Below are 13,651 nucleotides of genomic sequence, written 5' to 3'. Positions count from 1 at the left end.
AAAGAAAGAAAGAAAGAGAGAAAAAGGCATGGCTGCTGTATTGCTTTCTTCCCTGCTTCATTAAGCCCCCAGAGTGATATATTGATTAGGAAGCTGTCACTTCTTATTATTCACAACTGAACAGAAGGTCATGTCCCACTCCAAGAGTTGGGCTTACACCCAATGCTGGTACTTGCYGGGCGATAATGCAGGGGGGTGGGGAGAAGGAGAAAAAGGAGTGACAAAAAGCAATAGTTGCGCTGTTAAGAGTTTTTTTCTGTCCAAACTGTAAATCAAGCTCCACTATGCTCATGCCTGGTATAGGCATGGGCCAGAACGGTGAAAGCTAGAATTTTCTTTTCTATGGGCAGTATTTGAAAGGCAGAATGGACAAATAAAAAATAGCTCAGAGAGAGCCCAGGGAAAAGGGAAAGATGAAGATGAAGGAATAAAATCTGTGCAAGGAAGGAGCATCAGATATTAACACTGATCTCCAGAGAGAAATCTTAGATGTGTTGTCATTGAACTCAGCAAGTCTAAAATTTTATGCTGAATTACAGAGAGAATGTCTGAGTTGTTCGAAGCCAAAATAACTATCCATTATTTACTTTCTCTTTCTCAAAAAATCCCAAGTTTACAGAACAGAAATAGTCTACATTATTCCTTCTAAATTTAATTTACAGATGCCTATAAAAAACATAAACTCTATACAGAGAGGTGCACGATTACGAAAGGCATCACATGGTTGAAAGTGCTTTTCTTCATCTGCTCTTCTACACCACTTAGAAGCATTTCACAGAATGCCTCCTAAAGCTCAGAAAATTACTAGCAAACAATGTGGGAGTGTAAACAAACCCAGGATTTACAGGAACATCTTCCAATGTTGCAGAGCTACCCGTAAATAATTTTAGGATGCTGCCTAGATAATTTCAGAYTGTCTTTAATTCTACATCTTAAGAATATTCCTCAGATAATTAGAAATACTAGGTAGTCTTGCAGCCACAGAAAGACTGACTGAGCTCTCTTTTAGATTTCTGTTTCTTTGCTCAGAAAGAAAAAYAAAAACTAAAGTGACAATTCCAGCAATAACTATAATAACTATAAAGGTTGTTATCTTGCTGTAATTTTAATGAAGCTATATTTAAATATTTAACCTTTAAACAATGCTTTAAAATATTTACTTACCAGCAAGCTATAATTAAGACGATCATATTGATACAATCTGACACCAGGGTTATTGGATTCCATTTGCCACACATTCTTCACTGGGGTTACAGCAGGTGCCACAAACAAGGAATTTACCGGTTGTTCTGTAAGAAAAGGGAAGGTGGGGAAACAGTTTCCTTTCATTAATTTATTTTTAAAACAAATGTTTTTTGGAGAACCAACACAGCAAGAATCAGAATGACTGGCTCTGATAAGTTAAACAACTTTTTCCCTAGAGTATCACTATGAACTCCTTCTATACTTCCACTGGACAGACCGAATCTGGGTAAATTACAACAATACACATTCCACTGTGTATCAGTTATGTTGATCCACACTGAAGGCCTCCCACAACTTTAACTACACCTTCATGCAAAATAGCCTTGCCTATATGTAAGGTCTCTGGATTTTGTATATTTCTGCTGAAGAAATATTCAAAACTTTGACTTGCTGTTTCCATGCTTTATTTTCCATGTTGCTTTATCTATTTTTTTTTTGCTTTATGTATTTTTGGTATTAGTAGAAACACCAGGATGTCATTAACTGATTCTAAGGTTCACTCAACTAGCCTAGCCCAGGACCTATTATAACACTGAGCTTTATGGCAACTGGAATATGAGGGTTTTAATAGATAGAAAACACAGGAAAGTATGTTTAGAGATTTACGTGGAACAAAAACCAAAACCCCCCTATTTCTTTCTCTACCAGCATCATAGAAGCRAAATCAAAAGGCCAGTATCCACAAATGCGCAAAAGCTTAGAAAGCTTGAAAATCAGTAGATCTTTCTCAACGAGATAAAATGGAGCTCTGTATCTCAATACACAGATGTTGGCTGTAAAATTAGATGGATTTTTAATTCCCTGACATTTTGTCAAGAAAAGTAACATCAATAGAAGACTGCCTAAAACTGTAGTTAGCTACATGAAATGCTCACTGCTTAAATGTCGTCAAAGAGACAAAACAGAATTTGAGAGCAGAGTCACTTGCACACTGTAAATTATACTGACAAGGCACCAAGATCAGGCTATGCTCGGAGAAATGGAACATGATACAAAAACATATAGGTATAATACTGTCTTGATTACCTTTTTTGAAAWATATATATATTAAAAGGTAGTTCTTTCACTTGGCTGATTTCCCTTTTACTGGAGATTAATTCCATGAAAATRGCACGTAAACAGGTAAATGATTTAGAACATTGTTACTCCAGTCTGCTTTTTAGACATTGCTTTTATGGGTCCATGTAAAACAAACATAAATAAGGGGTCAATTAATATTTAGATATTTTACATAAACTAAAGCAGTGGTCTGCTCACAGTTCTAGTGTGCAGACACAAATGTTTAATCATTTCTGGTTATTTCTGCTAGTTTTTGTCAGAGATGTTAAAGTGCTTCATACAGCCATAGCCATGCTTAAAACTAAGGGATTTCCAAGCAATAAACAAAATTTTCAAACCTGGGTGCTTTTCTTGAAGGGAAATTAGCTGATCTGAGAGATGCAACAGGCAGAGATTTTCTTGCCCATGCCTCCTGCTTCCCCTTATCTTAATTAACTTTGAAGCAGCAGGGAACTCAGCAGCGAGGCACAGTAATGATGCAGGAAACACAAGAACATAGAGCATGTCTAGCTGGCCTGAGAACATTCCCTTTGACACATTACACAATAGCAGCTGGCTAGTATAATTTGCCCATGTCACTGAAAAAGTAAAGAGGAAACACTAGAAATTCTTTTTAGGCATAAGCATTCATTAGAAAAATAGGAAGCTTGGGAAGTCTCTTCTGACCTCAACAAAAAAGACAGTCTGCCTTGCAAGGTTCTCTTTGAAAAAAAATCTGGGAGCGTGTGTGTAGCTTGAACTCCTACAAAGTTCCCAATTTCCTCTTTAAATTACTTATGGAGGATCACTGGTAACAGCACGGAAGAAAATATTAATTTGCTTTTAACCAAGAGGAAAAAGACGTAAGATTCTACAAGCACCATTACCTTCTTCATCCAAGAGGACCATGATACTATCTCTGTGTGTGTGTCCAAAAAACTGCCCAGCAATAACACCACTGTATTTGCGAAAAATCTTTACCAGCCTTTCATTGTAATACTCCCTGATAGCTGTAGTATTCCTTGCAAACGGTAAGTATCCTACTGGTACATGTCCTATTATATATACCTAAGGGATTATATATAGAAAGCACAATTAATACCTTCATTTGAAACTTAATACTTTTAGCTAAAACTTAGAAATAGTTAACACAATTCCATACCAATGCCACATTTGAAATGCCATTCTCAAAGCTATTATCACTGTCGTTTTGTTCACAACATACAAACATACATTTAAAGTCATAATGAAAGAGATTGATTTTTTTTAGTCGATTCAGCACACTCCTGGGGTAAAAAAGTTCTGATACATCTATGCATAATTTTAGGCCAAAGCAAAATCTGATAAATCATTTCAGATGAAAAAAATATGCTATAAGGGCAAGAATTAGGATTTAGCATCTCAAGGGCAGAGTAAAAAAAAACCCTAATATTAAAATACCATAGAGCTTGTGTGGTCAGATATTCACCAGAAACAGAAGAACTGATTAAAAACCCACTACTGACTGAAACAGAAACTAAGTTCCAACCGCAAATGCTGACTACTCACTGCAAGGCTTTGCAGGAAAGAGAAGTCACTCATTTCTCTTCATTGTAACAATGTTTAAAAATTTACTACATCATTTTCCTTGTTAGTAACACCAAAACAAGAACTGCAAACATGTTTCCAATTAAACACTTACCCTGTTCAGCGGCTGATCCAGTCACCCTCACCAAATACGAGGTTATACTTTGCAATTTCATTTCAAAAACTGAGTATTATACAGTGATTTGATTATTATTACAATATCAAAAACATAGCAACTGCTGCATCATGGCTAGGTTTGGTTGTTGACAAACTCCTTTCTATTTTTGACACTCAATTATATAAAAACATTGAGTGAAATTTGTTAGCTTCTGTCTCAGGCTAAGTGTGCCCATTTTTAACAAAAGCTTATGAGTCGAAAGATGCAGTCCCTTCTAAGAAACAAAAGTGTAAGATGCTTATTTCTTTAAGTATTCTCATTCTGTCTTCTAGAACATTTTACATTATAGGAAAAAAGGTATTTTGCTGTATAATTTGAGAAACATTATTCAATAATTTCACTAAATGCAACATAATGTACATAAGGTATATATATACAGGGAAGAAATAAGAATACAGATGAAACTTTGGTTTTGCAGTATCATTGGCGGCATTAGCATTCTTCTCAAATCACATTTATATTTTTGTTTTCTCTGCGTGTGGTTACTTTTTTATTTTAAAAGTTTAAACATATAATGCTGATATATTCTCTTTATGGCCCCTACCTTTTCCTTCTTCTGTGAAGAGGTTTCTAGTATTCCCTCTAGCCAGGCTAATTGGTTGCCTGGGTCAGTGATATTCACAGTTACTCTGTTGGGGCTGTAATATAAATTTGTGTTCAAACTGATTATCCTCAGGGGCTGAGAGCTAACACTGGATTCAAACAGTTGTGTGTAGAAGCCACCTGTGAAAGTAAGATCAACATTATCTGAAAAAATAAAGTCTTTGAAGCACAACTTCAGAATGAAAACACAGCACTTACAAAATCTCTAGCCTTACTCCTTTGAGTAAGTTAAGACCTAATGACCTAATTATTCAAAATGTATAGTACCTTAACTGTTCTCGGCAACATTTTAGTAGGAAAATTCTACACTGAATATTGTAAATTCTCACCTCTAACTGCTTCAGCGTTTATTTCACAGTTTTCACATGCAATTATCCAATTCACATGCAAGAAGTGTCCTGTGTCATTTCTTCCACATTGTTAGAAGTCCACATTTCTTAAAATATGGGAAATATGTAGGTTCCTCCAGGAAGAACTGTTTGAGAACTATTTGTTTTGCCTTGTACTTTGAAGGCCATTTAACTTCAGACCGGGATAAGATTAAAAGTAAAGAATATGCTTTTCTATCAATCCAAGCTCCTAAAACCCTCTATGGGATTCCTACTTCTTCCACGGGTGCAATTCCCTAGTCCAGGGACTTCAGTGAAGCCATAACAATAAAGACAACATAGCTATAGCAATATACCTTAGCTTAATCTGCCCTTTTGAGTTTTATCTTGCTCTTAGAGTTTCTCTTCCTCCTCCTCCCCAAAGATCTTTCTTATTCAGGATGCAAAACACAGATTAAATTTCCAAATCCCTAATATCTGAGTGGATTTGAAATTGGCTGAGCTTTTCAGCCTTTTGCTAAAAAGAAAAATTAAAATTGGAATACCATTATTTTCTTAATTTAGTAAATTAGACACAAATATGACATAATTAACAGTGTAATCATCATAACTATTTGCTACCAAAATTTGCACAAGTATGTGCCTATTCAATTTGCTCTGAATAGTCTCAGACAAACATTACTTCATTTTTTTTTACAATCAAATTTAACTCTTCTGCATTGTATACCTTTATCTAAGAAGTATTTTTATTATTAGGTCTTGAGAGCAATAAGATATTTCACATATATTTGTACAAAGCCGGCAACATTGTATGTCCTACAAGAAGCAGTAATAATTATTGCATCAGAGGAGAACAAACATACCCTGAAGACAAGCATTGCTGTTCATAAAGATAAATAACTTCTTCCAGGAGAACCATTTCAGATAATCTATTGTGTTGATTCATCCTATGAGACTCAGCTAAGTAAGGGGAACAAATCTACAGAAACATTAGCTCTCTAAGCCCTAGCTTTACAATATATTACTGCTATATTTTACCTTTTCTGAAGGTACTGATTGCGTCATCAGTTAGCCAAGGCTTCCAGAAATCTGCTACGGCATTGTAAACTTCACTGGTAGTTACAGGAAGCTGATCCTATGAAAGAACAGAATATGCTTAAGTCTTATCATAGAAACACATAGACAGAAAAAAATCTTTAAACAAACATATAAATTCTGTTTACATTCTGACAATAAAAGTTTCTTGGAGGAGAGGCATGAACCTAGCTTTCTTTTATAGCAAGAAAGTTTTTCAGGCTACTTGGGATTAGTATCAGCTCCCTAAAATTCCACTTCTGCCTTAAGAAACATTTTGATCAAATTCTCAAACATTTCCATGATATCCTCCAGTTCTGATGACAAAGCATTTAAAACTTAAAGTTTTGTCAGTGCTTTCTCCCACCAGCTCTAATTAGGACTCTAGCACTTTTAGTCTGAGCCAAGCAATGCCCAAGTGGCAAAACGTGACTAGAGCCATGCTCTCATCTTATCCTGACAGGAAGATTCCAGCTTCTCCTCATCTTTTCTAAAATAACTGCATGAATTTTTAGTACTACAAAGAAAGAAAAGAAAGAAAACAAAAAAAGCAAAAAATAGGACAGTATTGCAGTGCAGTGCATGTTTTGTTTTCTTAAACACAAAACGTAACCTTTCTAAGGTCTTCGAAACTAAATCTACATTACTGGAGGCTTAAGTACTAAGTCTCTATCTAGAAGCAATGCAATCAGAAGTCAGTTCAGACATCTGTTGCTTGAGACGTACAGATACTAATTACCAAGAAAGCTTTCAGTCAAACCAGACCAGGAGAGTTAACATTCAYTAACAGACACAGTAAAATCTAATCTTAGATAAGAGGCCATGTTGTGGACTGAAGGTGGTTGGGACTCAGGCTCTAGAAGGTAAATTAGTGTTCTGTGAATGTTCAGATTAGACAGCAGTTTGGRAATTTGTTTTAAGCAGAGGCAAGGATGCGAAACAGGCCTAGTCAAAAAGACCAGGGTCACAACATACAATCTGAAAGGTATCCTAATGCTCGATTAATCTGAATGGTATTTTTCACAGCCTCTGCAAGAAAAATCACCAAAGATCATTATATCGTTATGATGGATACTTTGCACCAATAAATTTCTTTGGYGCAAAGTAAGCACACAGCTTTCACAGTTACTCTGGAACAGCCTATGCATATGTGGTTTCTTCTGCATCACTTGTGGTCTATGGTATCTATACCATAGACAGTTGTCCAAGTATGTCCACAAGAAAAAGAGGAAAAAAGTCATCAAGATGGGGGGAGGGAACAGCTCCCTGAAATGACCTCATAGCAGGCAATTTTTGATTCTGTGGTCTTTTCTCATCAGTAAACAAAAGTATGTTATTTCTGTGTATTACTGAAGTCTGCTACTTCAAACAAAGTATCAAACATAAAATATATGTGTATGTTTTTGTGGAGGAAATATTTATTCCAATGCTTCAAAATACTGCTGACCATCTGTCCCAGCTGACCATTGTTTAATTTTTGAAATAATTTCACAAACAAAACTCATATTCATGGAAAAAGACACTATATCCAAGTATCAGTAGGATAATGCCATATGGATTTCCATTACTATCTACAGGATTATTGAATACAGCTTTTTCCCTGTATACCGAAGGAGACTGCTTTTCCTGTATACCAAAGGACAACTATTATCTGTTAAGACTTTTTAAAAAACAAAACAAAATGAATGTTCTGAGTTWGTCTTCTGTCAGGGTGATATTTACCAAAATATTTTACCAGTGGCTTCCAATGAACCAACCTGACCCCCTAACAAGCAAAAGTTATACTACTAGACTAAGAACACAAGACTAAGTTCCCAGCTTGGTTTGATCATTTATAGATAGGCTACATACTCAGCTCTTGCTTTCCTTCTCACATTTCCCTTTCCTCTCTCTGAACAACCCCACTACTCCTCGATTTCAGAATCACTAACTTCAATGCATTATAGACAATGACGTCATCATCTACTATGCAAAATATCCCACAATAATTATTCACACAAAGTTATTCTGGAATAAGTCTTTGAAGGTTTGAAGGGAGTGTCATCGAATCTTCATTACATATTTCAAACAAAATATTTTAGCTGACCTGCTGACCATCTCTTCCAGTCCCCTCAGATTCAATAACAGAATTTGGTTCTCAATCCTATGAACTGCAAGATCAACCTGCAATGCACCCTAAAGGCCATATGTAGCAACTGTTTATTTTTGAGCTATGCCAAGAACAATATTTGCAGGACACTGAAAATAAAAAAAAGCACTGTACTCAGCCCACATATCCAGTAAATTGTCATTGGGAATACGTGTCCATAAGGAAAGGAAAAAAAGATGTGATTTTAATAACAGTTATGAAAGTATGGGAACATTACCAAAATTCTGCCATAAGCCTGATAAAAAATAAATAAAGAGAGAAAGAAAAACCCAGTGATGTCAGTGGACAGATTACCAATAGGCCTTTCAGTAGGTCTTGAATTTTACCAGACACTGACTGAAACACTAAGAATGTTATCTCTGTTCAACCGTGCTATTGTACACACATGCATGACTTACACGAAAGAAAAAATAAGTGCATATAAAGTATAACAAGAACTGATGGTTCTAAGCCATGGGAGAAGATTAACAGTAAATTTACAATACCTCAGGCAATGTGCAGATTTCATCCAACATCAGCATTTTCTTGGTTAACTTATCACATGGAGAGAGATACTCTTGATTGGAAGCATTTATGATTTTAGATGTTAACCTGAGAACTGTAGAATACTCTTTCCAGAATAATAATTATGAAAATTTCAGGCTTATTTCAGTTTCACACTTGCTGTCTGAGGACTTAGAAGCCCACTTGGTCTGGTACAGAAATAAATTTCTAAGAACCTGTTTTACCTGCGGCCAGTAGTCATGATTGCCCAAAGCTGGGAAAACCTGAAGATCTGGAAAGAAATTACGTATTGTAGAACTCATATTGCCAATGATGTTAATGACCAACTTTGTGGAGAGTTCTTTCACTGGAACATGAGGAGGACTATCTCTGAAAAAAGAGAAGGTCTTATTAGCAAAGATTTATTAGCGAAATAAGGAAAGGTACAAAATTCCGCAAATACACTTAAATTCTGTCCTGTATTACTGTAGACCTCTTAAATAAAATCATAGTATTCCCTGAAAGGTCTCTTGCAAAGTCTTTCTTTTTACAAATAGCCTAATATTTTTTATATGATTCACATTTATCACAATAAAGACTTCTTATAAATTAAACAAACTCAACTCCATATTGTAAGCTACTGTGCAGTTTGGGTGATATACCTTTCATCATCTACACAGCCTTGGAACTTTGTTTTTCTTCTTTCAATGAAACCTTCCGAAAATGAATTACAAGAAGCTACATTTAATCCCACATCTTTACATATTCATATTCTTTAACACCCTTCTCTCAGCAAAATGAAGAAAATAACAGAGCTACTTATATACTTCTTTTTTCACTTGTTTCCCCTGTTCCATTGCTACAACACCCAAAAAGCCTCACAAATAACAYCTGTGTAAGAAAGAGTAAGTATCGTTTTGTCCATTTAATAATATGGAACACAGGCACAGAAGAAGTAAATGTCTTGCACAAGACAAGACTTGACACATCCTGAATATTGCAGTGAGGGATTGCAGTAACTTCATTAGAAGAACGTGCAGCTAAGAGTGATCGCAATGGAGATAGAATCTGTTATACTTTATCCCCTCTCCTAGTCCCTAATCTAGAATTCATACAAGAATTAAACCTGCACTGTATCTTTCTACACTCTTTTTTAAAAAATTGATTCAATTGATTCACAGAGTTTAAGATCAGAAGTCACAAGCCATCATACTGCTTCATAGAATCACAGAATTGGTAAGGTTGGACCTCTGGAGATCATCTAGTCCAAGTCCCCTGGTCAAGCAGGGTCACCTAGAATATGTTAAACAGGGTTGCAGCAACAAGGACACCCCCTGTTGAAGCCCAGACTTGAACCAGGGACCTTTAGATCTTCAGCCTAACRCTCTTCTAGCTAAGCTATTTTGGCCTGCTGCTTGATCCTAACCACCTCTTACAGAACCCAATACCCGATGTTTAGTTAAAGGTATCTTCTAAAAAGGTATCTACTCTTGATTTAATGACCTCAAGATCTACAAAATCTAACAGCTCCCATGATAACTAATTCCAAAGAGTCAAGTATTCCTCTGATCTTTCCTTTCGTTTTTGTTTTTCCACTTCCCCCCCCATACCACCTTAATTAAGTTACAGTCATATAGTCATGTGGTAAAAATATCCCAATGAAAAACTCAGTGGTTATCTTGTCTTGTATATTCACCCAATCTTCCACTTTTTAGTCATTCAGACAACTAAAGAGACTTTTTAAAAGTAGTATTTATGAGATATTAAAGTCAGATGTGTTAGTGCAAATATAAACTTGTGAATTACTGCATTATATGTTTACCTAGCTATTAAAAGCTTTAACTGCACAGTGACTTGAACACTTACCCTGTCCAAATCATGAATGAAACCTGTTGTTTAGAATTCTTCATGAATGCAAATGCTGACAAAATAAGCTGATATGGTGAATCACACAAAAAATCTCCAAAAGGCCCTGGGTCAGAAGCATTGGCGCCTTTTGAAGAAGAACAAACTTTGGTGCGATCCAGAGTGATGTGGTAAGTTGGGTCTAAATGCAAGTCGGATACATGCCAGAACTGCCCTGTTTTCAGAAAAGAAAGATTAACAAAAAACACATTATTTTCCAGCAGCCTGTTAGAATCTCCCTCCTTGCATAGCCTGGGAAAAAAGATCTATTTATCAGCTGTAACTAAAGCTGCCCAGAATCTCAGCCATCAATTTCTGCAGGCAGTAAGCCTTCCACTTAAAAATAAAGGAAAAAAAAGTTTGTGACTTTTTGGTTACAGCTTGCATATATGAACTGGACGTACAGGAGTAATCACAAGTCTACTGCTATTCTCTACGAAGAATATATTTAACAAGTTTCTGATCAGCTGTCTGATAAGCGGTATATTCTTGACAAGAGTCATTCATAAAATCTGCTTAGAACAACTGTAAATAGAAACAAAGGCATATGCTTAGGTTATCCAGCAGAAAAAGACTGTAACATGAAGTTAATGAGGGCTGGAAAATGGAGCTCCTTCTCATTTATGGCAATCCGGAAACTGAAAAGTATTGGAAGAAACAGAGGAACTTCTCCATTATACTACCTGAAAAGAAAGGGATCTGAAATTTTAATTATTTTTCCCAGGCCCTCCCTAGCTGGAGGCAACTATAAAAGATGACAGTCTGGAAAGAAAGGTAAGAAACAGCATGTGAGAAAAAGAAATCCAAACTCTTTTTCTACCTAGCAGCTGCAGTAGGAAAGAGACTGGGCTTCTTACCAAAGAGAAGTATCTGCACCTTACTTACTCAGTACATTCCAGGCTAGTCTGTGCTGACACATTCTCTGCCACTGTTATTTAGCACTGAATAGAAAAAAAGAACTGAGAAGCATAGGAATATGTTGAACAAAATGAATTATGTTTGTACGAGACTAAGAGTAATTTCTTTATGTCAGTTTCAAAGCATTTGAAAGAGGAGCATGTGTATCTGGTGTACTGGTTGTGGAACTGGGACAGATATAAATTGATTTTCCCAAGGTCACATGCTCGCTCTGTGGCAGAGCAGACACATGTGACTGGACTCTTTGTGGAATTTATTTCAGGAATCTAAGAGCCATGGCAATCTCTCAAGACTACCACAATTGCGACCTCTACTAAAACAAGGCACAGAAACTCAGAGAAACTGCTTGCATCACCTTTGGTTTGGGACATGTATGAGTCACAACTGAAAATCGTGTGAAAAGAATTTCACAGCACTCACCTGTGTATGTTACTGTACCAGAAGAGTAATCTTGCAGAGTTTGTGTTTCTTTGCTGACAGTACAGAAACCAAATTAATGTTTGCAGTGCTCACTTCCACACACTACACCAGAGGCATGACAAGGCTTTCCCTACCTGCCACTGTCCAGAGTGCCAGCAGACCCTGGTAACTAAATACAAACCYTATTTAGCCCTCACATACCTGAGATAGCAATGTATTTATGTATCTAGGAGTCATTTGAAGTTGAAGCTAGTCGAGTCACGGAATAAAAATGCAGCATATCTCGGTAAGAAAGAGAGGGAAAGGAGGGACAAGAGACGGGACATACCCTCGGCTGGGACGGCAAGGAGGCGCGGCAGTGGCTGCGCCGCCGGTCCGCCCCAGCCGCGGGGCAGCGGCTACCCCTCACCCGGGCGGACCGAGCCCTGGCCCCGGCGCCCTCCGCGGAGCCCGGCCGCCGCCCTCCAGACGCACTCACCCACTGCGGAGGGGGGCTGCGGGCCCGCCGGCGCTGCCGCGGCCGGGTCCAGCGAGGAGCAGAGCAGCGCCAGGCCGAAAGCCAGGCGGGCGGCGCGTCCCCCCCGCGGCTCCATGGTGGAGAGGCCTGCCCGCCGACGGCCGCTCACGGGACCGCCCCGCCGAGGAGGAAAGGGGCGAGCCCCTGCCCTCGGCAACCTCCCCGCCGCTGCCCGGAAGCTCCCGCTGCCGCCCCGCCTGCGCGGCTGGGAAGGAGAAGCGGCCCCGGCAGCGGGGCCGAGCCCCCGGGGCCGCGGCCGCGCGCGCCCGGGTGGCCGTCGTGGCGCCTCAGCGAGGGGGAGGGCGGGGGGGGGGAGGGGGGCGAGCGGCCGTTACGGCCGTTACGGCCCCACCCGCAGTGGCGCGCAGGGAGGTGGGAGGCGCCGTGGTGACCTTCAAGGGCTGCCAGCCCCGAGGAAAGAGGCCCTCAGGGAAGGCACCCTCAGTGCCACCAGGGCTGAGCTCGCTCTCCTGCCACATTTTAGGCGGCCCTCGGGGAAAAGGGCTTTAAAAGAGCCGCCACAGCGGACAGGAGGTCGCGGCGGGCAGGAAAGTGGGAGCTCGCGGGTCACTCGGCCGCCAGCTCGTTGTGTCCTGTGGCCCCTCGCTGTCACGTCTCTGCCACCCTACCTCCCTCTGGGCTGGTAGCAATGGGCTTATGCTTTTTTAAGTGTTTGGTGATCTGTGGCTGAAATTTGTCCTCCAGGGACGTGTTTGGCCCTGCAGTATCTCTGTAGCACTAGGTCAGACTAGCACCTTCAGGCACGCACGCTCCTGGTTAACGGCATCGCTTTGCTCCACTGGGCCCAGTGATGTGAAACGCCGGTGGTGATGAAAACCACTTTTCCACTCCCCCTTCTGAATAGGGCCACAGGCATTTCACAAATAACACTTTTCTTATCCCTTATTGACATTAATACTGTTTATCTTTGGGATGGCAAAAGTCTCCACTGGTAAGCTTTTCTGATGGTTTTACATTTTTCCAATAGAGCATACATATCTAGGAAAAGTAACTGTTTAAAAGCGACTGTAATGTAAAATAKTTACTATTCCATTATGTGATGCGTAAAGCAGGTCTTGCCAGTCTATCTCTGCTTTTCTCATATTTAATAAAAACCTTTATTCTTTTTCATCCCTGGCCCTGTTAATCACTTCTCATGAAAATGAATACCAGTAATGGACATCCAAGTCTGCTTTCCCTGACGATTAAAAGTATCCGTTCCCAGT

General features: G+C 39.0%; 1 protein-coding gene across 1 annotated transcript in view; it reads right to left on the bottom strand.

Annotated features, from left to right (window-relative positions):
* SMPDL3A (sphingomyelin phosphodiesterase acid like 3A) overlaps positions 1 to 12,706 on the bottom strand; it is a 13,275-nt gene extending 569 nt beyond the window's left edge. The window contains exons 1-7 of the mRNA XM_085318702.1: positions 12,387 to 12,706; positions 10,532 to 10,745; positions 8,911 to 9,055; positions 5,998 to 6,094; positions 4,572 to 4,750; positions 3,171 to 3,351; positions 1,165 to 1,289 (exon numbers count right to left, since the gene is read on the bottom strand). Coding sequence (XP_085174828.1) covers positions 1,165 to 1,289; positions 3,171 to 3,351; positions 4,572 to 4,750; positions 5,998 to 6,094; positions 8,911 to 9,055; positions 10,532 to 10,745; positions 12,387 to 12,501 — 1,056 coding nt within the window. The 5' untranslated portion in view covers positions 12,502 to 12,706. The remainder of the gene's footprint in view (positions 1 to 1,164; positions 1,290 to 3,170; positions 3,352 to 4,571; positions 4,751 to 5,997; positions 6,095 to 8,910; positions 9,056 to 10,531; positions 10,746 to 12,386) is intronic.
* Positions 12,707 to 13,651: the final 945 nt, after the last annotated feature.

This window comes from Rhea americana, unplaced genomic scaffold, assembly GCF_003343005.1.
Source record: "Rhea americana isolate MKP2758 unplaced genomic scaffold, rheAme1 scaffold_117, whole genome shotgun sequence".
In the NCBI taxonomy this organism is placed as follows: Eukaryota; Metazoa; Chordata; class Aves; order Rheiformes; family Rheidae; genus Rhea; species Rhea americana.
Note: the sequence above shows the minus strand (reverse complement) of the source record. Positions and strands in the feature narration are given on the sequence as shown.